The sequence below is a fragment of the Enhydra lutris genome, unplaced genomic scaffold (genome assembly GCF_002288905.1).
Source record: "Enhydra lutris kenyoni isolate GAN:26980312 unplaced genomic scaffold, ASM228890v2 scaffoldscaffold10, whole genome shotgun sequence".
Lineage (NCBI taxonomy): Eukaryota > Metazoa > Chordata > Mammalia > Carnivora > Mustelidae > Enhydra > Enhydra lutris.
In genome coordinates this window covers 2,018,283-2,025,071 of record NW_019154094.1, presented here as the reverse complement: position 1 = coordinate 2,025,071, position 6,789 = coordinate 2,018,283, and the positions used below count along the sequence as shown (strand labels likewise).

Sequence of the window (6,789 nt, the reverse complement as noted above, 5' to 3'; positions counted from 1 at the left end):
ACTTGTGATCTCTGTCTGTCAAATAAATGAATAAAGTCTTTAAAAAACAACAACAACAATGGAGTGGGGGACCTCAGGGCCATCACATGAATGACACAGAAGGGGAGTTGCAGCAAAGGTAGTACTTACATGAGGCTGAAGAGACCTTCCAGATCTGGCAGAGATGCTAAGGAGAAGGCTGGTGGCAGAGCATGGGTAGGAAGCGGCAGGAGGCTTCCCTCATCCTGACGCGGGGAGAGCACAGGCACCTTCACGCCTGGTGCAGAAGACGCGCTGTGTGACCCTGGCCCAGTTGCTTGCCCTGTCTGAGCCTGTTTTCCCTCAGTATAGATCACAAAACAGAAGGTCAGCACCGGATGCCCTGAAAACACTTGGTGGCTCAAAGCTCCCCTTTCCCTCACGGTCAGGGCAGCAGTCTTCACAATGTAAGAGCCACAGGTGTCCCAGTCCCCTACCCCCCCCCAACACTCAGAAGTGTTTTGTAACTCACAAGCATCTTTTTCTATCTAAGTTTTGGTCTGCACGTGAGTCTTTTGTGTTCAAATTAGCATAAAATGTGCTGTGCCCAGGCTGCAGGGGCTATAGCAGTGATTGTAACTCCTCAGTCCCATATTGCCATTTATTGAGCACCAACTGTATACTTGGCTCTGCACAGAATGTTCCCCATGTGAGTGGTTTTGACATCTAGAGTCCAAATCAGCTGGTTTTGTTTTTGTACCAGGACTTGATCTTAACAGCAACCCCCTGGGGAAGGAGGCTTCGTGCCTCCTCTTTCACAGATGAAGAAACAGGTTCAAAGAGGGGACTTGCCCAAGTTTGTCACAGCAGAACGGGGATCTGGACCTGAGCCAGTCTCAGCCAGCCCCCTCCACGGCTCAGGCTTCTGGGGTGCCAAGACAGCCCAAGCCCCTCCACAGGGTGCCCCTGCCTGGAAGGATACTGAAGGTGGAGCAGGAAGCCGTCTCCAGGTCATAGAGGCAGCTGCAGAGTTCGCGGGGATCAGAGGTCAGGCCGGACAGCTACGGGGAAGCACAAGCCTCAGCGAGGTGCCTCCCCACCCCAACAGAACCCCTCGGCACCCGAGCCCTGCCCCAGGCTCACCCAGGCGATGTCGTCATTCACCACCACCAGCGCAAACTCATGGCTCTTGTCGATCTTATGTTTTGTCCGCACAAACATTTCGATCATCTTCTGGGAGACATTGAGGGCGTTGGTTTTGGAGCTGGGGAGGGAGAGAGAGTGAGGGGGGTGGTTAAGGCAAGGCCTCCCAGCCTGGAGGGTGTCTCTTCACCTGCCAATCCTGGGCAGCCCTCCGCTAGCCTCAGGATTAGGCACTGCAGGCCCAGGTCAGGTCATGCAGCGGGGAGATGGCAAAGCCCAGCGCCCCCACCGCCCCGGCTTTTGCCTTCGCCAAATGGGGTTCCTCTGGCCAGCCTGGGTCTCACAATTGATCCCCAGGAGGTCTCCCCCAGGCCTTCACTCAGCCACAGATGGCTACAGGTGGCAGCAAAGGGAAGGCGGGCTTGTCCTCAGCATCCCCCCAGAGCTCCCTGGACTCTACCCAGGCCTGGTCACAAACTCCACAGAGACTCAGCTGTTCAGGGCAGCGGCTTCAGGATCACCTAGGCCTGGGTCTGAGTCCTGGCTCTGCCTATCCAGTGTGAGGCCTTGGGCAAGTCACTTCACCTCTCAAGAGTTTCTGAGTCACTCCTGTGCTGTGGGAGGTACATGGCATCTCTCACAGGCTTGGATAGGAGCCTTGGTGGGTCACAGCTTTTTCAGAATCGGTTGCCATTGCTACTATGACAACACCAGGCCCCAGTCCCCAGGCCAGGCCAAGCACTGGGAGTCTCAGAGAGAGAGAGAGAGCCCTGAGTTTTTTGAGCTGTCTACCCCCCCAACCCCCCACCCCAAGCCATGGCTGCATATTCAAGCCCCCAAATGTTCCTCTCACCCATTGAATGACTCCAGCTTTGACAGGGACATTTCCTCTGACAGGTCCAGGCAGATGATCTGCAAGAAGGTCCAAAAGAGGTGAGGGCACTGTGGTTGGCAGTGCCTAACAAGTGGACACTAACACTGGCCCCCACTGCACTCTGGTGGCCCTCTCCAGCTCTGTCTGAAAAGGTGCTTATCAGGGTGACCCCCGAGTCCCAGCCAAGAAACGTACTTTGGAAGACAGCAGTTCAGGGAAAAGAGCACTAGATCAGGAGTCCAGGATTGCAAGTGAATAAAGGAGCCAGAGAATGTTTGACACAGAAACAGGAAAACAAAGGTAGAGTGGGTTGAATTGTGTCCCGGCCCCCACACAGACATGCCCACTGGGAATATCAGAATGTGACTTTTTTTGGAATTAGGGAATTTGTTGATGGAATTAAGAGAAAGATCTTGAGATAAGATAAAGATCCTGATCCGGAGTGCCTGGGTGGCTCACTTGACAGGAGAATCCAACTCCTTTTCGTTTTTTTCAGAGATTTTATTTTATTTTTTAAATTTTATTTATTTATTTGAAAGACAGAGATCCCAAATGGGCAGAGAGGCAGGCAGAGGGAGAGGAAGGGAAGCAGGCTCCCTGCTGAGCAGAGAGCCCGATGCGGGGCTCGATCCCAGGACCCTGGGATCATGACCTGAGCAGAAGGCAGAGGCTTTAACCCACTGAGCCACCCAGGCGCCCCTCAAAGATTTTATTTACTTATTTGTGAGAGAGAGAGAGCGTGCATGCGCAAGTAGGGGGAGTGGCAGGCAGAGAGAGAAGAAAGCAGGCTCCCCGCATGCAGGAAGCCCAATGCTAACTCAATCCCAGGACCCCTGAGCCAAAGGCAGACGGTTACCCCACTGAGCCACCCAGGCACCCCCCAGCATCCAACTCGTGATTTCAGTTCGTGCCATGGTCTCAGGGGAGATCACGAGATCCAGCCCTCCATGAGGCTTCCTGCTCAGCAGGGAGTCTGCCTGGTATTCTCCATTTCCCTTTGCCCCTCCCAAGACCCTCTCCCCACCACCCCCAGCCAGCTCATGCTCTCTCTCAAATAAATAAATAAACCTTAAAAACAAACAAACAAACAAAAAACCCTGATCCAATGACAAGTGTTCTTATAAGAGAAAGAAGGTTCAGAGACACAGACAGGAAGGCCATATGAAGACAGAGGCAGAGACCCGGGAGATGGGGCTATAAGCCAAGGATATGTGCTACCTGCCTCAGGCCAGAAGATGCAAGGAAGGATCTTTCTGTACAACCTCCAGAGGGACCACGGCCCTGCCCATACTTTGATTTCCGACTTCTGGCCTCCAGAAGAGTGAGATAATGAATTTCTGTTGTTTTAAGCCAGCGGTCGGGCCTGACCTCTGATTCCCTAATTTGTTGTGGTAGCCCTAAAAAACTCCTACGGAGTCACTGCAGAGTGAATCCCAAAAAGCAAGAACGTTAAATGTAAGGTTTCCCAGCACCTCATGGCCACAGGCCAAGCCCCTCACTTACCACCTTCTCTGGACAGTTGACCCTTGGTGTCCGCACCTGGACTTCAGGAGCTGTTGGGGGCACCTGCCAGGGCTTGGGGCCAGCTCCTGGAGGATTGGGGGTCCCATCGTCAGCACTGGCCGCCTCGCCCTCACCCTCGCTGCGGCTGCCCACAGTGGCCTGGGCTCCCAGTGCCCGGTCCTCAGCCCCCTCAGGGTTGGAGCGTGTTCGGGGCCTGGGCTCAGCTGACTGCTCCTCTTCCTCTTCTTCCTCCTCCTCCTCCTCCTCCTCTTCCTCAGTGGGGCTGCTGGGTTCTGCCACTTCCATGGCCCCTAACTGGCTGGATGGAGCAGGGCTGGGGGAAGCCAGGATCCTCCCCTTATGGGTTTTAAAAACATCTGGTTACTGGACAGGACAGAGCATGAACGACCTAATGACTGTAAAAATCATTTCTTTCCCGGCCTGTTTCCTTATCTGCAGAATGGGTGCCTGGCATCCCATTTTTTTTTCTGTAGCGCTTAACCCATGCCCCCCCTTTCCCTTGGCCAGTGAACAAATCTGGCCACTAAGAACGCCTGAGAGATGTGGCATAACCCAATACAGGTCAGTGAGGGGCAGTTCTGGGGCTTCCGATAGTGCCATCAGGGAAGAGCGTCTCCTCAGACTTGCAGAGCTGGGAGGATAGAAGTCAAGAACTGTAAGGAGCCTCTTTGCCTCCAATAGGGGAAAGAAACCCTGCTTGAAGTGATGCTTACCCAGAAAACAGCAGCTAGACCTCTGTGCACCTGGATCCAGCTATGCCTGAAACCAATAAAGGAAACCTTATTTAAAATGGAATCAAGAGAGGGGTGCCTGGGTGGCTCAGTGGGTTAAAATGGAATCAAGAGGCCAAGAGCGGAACTCTCACCCTCTACCACAATGGCAGACCCTAACAGGAAAACAGACATTGCAGTCCCCAAAGAAAAAAGACTATACTAACCCAGCAAGGAAATTAAAGATTTTCTCCTTGCCTGGCAACAGCCCAACCAATGACAGACTGTCACAACTCAGCCAGTGAAAAGCCACTAAACTTCAATTCCCAATTTACTCCAATAGACTTTAGGTTTATAACAGCCCGTTCCAACTCCCCTTCCTCTATAAAAGAGCATTCCTCTCCTTTGTTCTGGACTTGCCTAAGATTTTGTTATACAGCTTGTGCATCCTGAATTGTAATTCTCTGCTATTCCCAAACAAAGCTCTTCTCTGCAGGTAAAAATGACAGTTTTCGTTTTAAGGTTAACAGAAGGTTAACAGAATAATTAGCTGGGGTGCCTGGCTGCCTCAGTCGTAGAGCATGCGACGCTTGTTCTTGGGGTTGTGAGTTCGAACCCCACCTTGGGTGTACGGACTGCTTACAAATAAGGAGAGAGAAAAAAAAAAAAAAAAAAGACTAGCTCTGGGATTCTCCCCAGCGGGGCACTGGGCTGCCTAGAAGGTGTCTGTGCAAAGGAGGGGGCACGAATTTACGTGGAAAAAAGACAGGACGCCAACAGTTTGCCAATCTGGGTTGGGGTGTAGGCTTCGGGGGATGGTCTTTGAACGGCTTGTAACCCCCTCAATCTCTAAGGAAAACAATGATTTGGCTTCAGCAAGAGGGATGAAGGCTAGACTGCAGGAGAAACCAGAGTGGAAAACGGGATCCCCAAGGAAGGCTAGGGGCTGGACCTCTAGGGACCGGACCGCAACCACCCAACCTCTTCTCACCGTAGCCTGTGCCTCCCTCCAACTCAGTCGAGAACTCACTAGGAAGCCGCCATCTTTCGCAGCCCGGAAGTACTGCGGCAAGGCCGCGACGCCTGCTGGGAAATGTAGTTCAGCAAGCCGTAAGGCAAGCCCACCTGCGAACAGGGGACGGCTGGAGAGCCTTGAAAGCGGATAGGCTGGGACTGCGCTAGGGTTTGGAATGTGATTGGTTAAAGCAAGAATAGCCGGAGCTTTGATGTTTCTGCCCGAATCGGGCGACAGTGGTCAGTGCTTCAACCCTGATAGGCTGGGACGAGGCCTAGTGGAGTGGACCTTTCTATGGAATAGGCTTAAAGGGATGGAGAAGGCCTTACTTGCAGTGTGATAAACTGAATGCGAGCGACTTGGGCGGGACTTAGAAGAAGAGGTAGGGCTGATTGGTGATTGGTGGAGCTGATCTGGCCCTCAGCGAGGGGCTAGTTTTTGCGGACTGGGGTGGGCGTGGCCCAGGCCCCAGGCCCCGCCCAGTTACTTAATTCCTCTCCTTATTTTACACATATTTGCAAAATGCAAAAAGACTAAGCCCAAAATATTTCAGACCACGTTTTCTTTTTCATGCACACTTCTCCTCTCACCCCCTAACCATTTAAAACCCACGCTAACCACCCTCAGTTTCTTTATTTGTAAGAGGATCAGTTAAATCCAGCCCTCATGAGCCAGGCTCTGGTCATTGACAGCCAGGAGGAGCTATGTAAGCTGCGTCTTCAAGGATGGAGGACTTGGCAGAAAAACAAGAGAATGAAAGGCATTCCAGAAAGAAGGAACGGCCTTGGCAAAGGTCTGGACGCTTGCAAGAACCTTGGAGTGGTGGAGACCTTAACAGGTTAATATGGCTGGAGCAGAAGCTAAGAGAGCAGATTTCAATGTGCCTGGGTGCCTACAAGTCAGAGAATTGCAACTTCTTTCCTTACCGCCTTTGGGGACACAGAAACAAAAAGATTCAGCCTCCTAGTGTCTGACAGTGGAATGAGGAAGATTTGGGCGACTCCAGACTCTGCACAGTTTAAACCAAGCACAGAAACAAGGAAAGGATGTTGCAGGCAACACGAAGGGGATCATCGTGGCTAAAGCAAGGAGTATACATGGGTGCAGGCAGCAGGCATAATTTTTAAGGCCCTTGAATGCCGGGTGGAAGAGCTTGAAATGTTTCCCAAGGGCAATGGGGAGTCATGGAGGGTACATGAGCAGAGGAGGTGAACAATGAGGTCTCTCTCCCAGGGGCCTGGGTGGAGAAGAGAGTAAAGGGGTGCCTGTAGGTCCAGGGAGAGAGCTGGGCTGGCATCCAGGTGGGAGGGGAGAGGCTTGGGCTCTTATGGATTGAGTTGAGGAAGCCCTTTGGAGATGGATGGAGGAAAAATGGGCAGGATGTAGGGACGATCTGGGCTCTGAGGAATTCCACATTTACACAGGAGAAATAGCAGCTGGTAGAAAAAGCAGAGATGGGAGGGTCAGAGAGGTAGGGAATAAGAGGGGCCTGTTATAATTCTCTTCCTGGATGGATTTTTAAAAATTCCTTGTTGAAATTCCCGTGACACTGTAGAAAAATGCTA

The 6,789-nt window shown here is 52.2% G+C and overlaps 1 protein-coding gene across 2 annotated transcripts in view; it reads right to left on the bottom strand.

Moving 5' to 3' along the window:
* LOC111144236 (BRISC and BRCA1 A complex member 1) overlaps positions 1-5,274 on the bottom strand; it is an 8,166-nt gene extending 2,892 nt beyond the window's left edge. Inside the window, exons 1-7 of one of the 2 annotated variants that reach the window (XM_022498448.1) lie at positions 5,201-5,274; positions 4,213-4,258; positions 3,479-3,835; positions 1,955-2,013; positions 1,102-1,222; positions 941-1,019; positions 130-154 (exon numbers count right to left, since the gene is read on the bottom strand). In XM_022498448.1, coding sequence (XP_022354156.1) covers positions 130-154; positions 941-1,019; positions 1,102-1,222; positions 1,955-2,013; positions 3,479-3,784 — 590 coding nt within the window. In that variant the 5' untranslated portion in view covers positions 3,785-3,835; positions 4,213-4,258; positions 5,201-5,274. The remainder of the gene's footprint in view (positions 1-129; positions 155-940; positions 1,020-1,101; positions 1,223-1,954; positions 2,014-3,478; positions 3,836-4,212; positions 4,259-5,200) is intronic. The other variant, XM_022498449.1, reaches the window with a different exon arrangement.
* Positions 5,275-6,789: the final 1,515 nt, after the last annotated feature.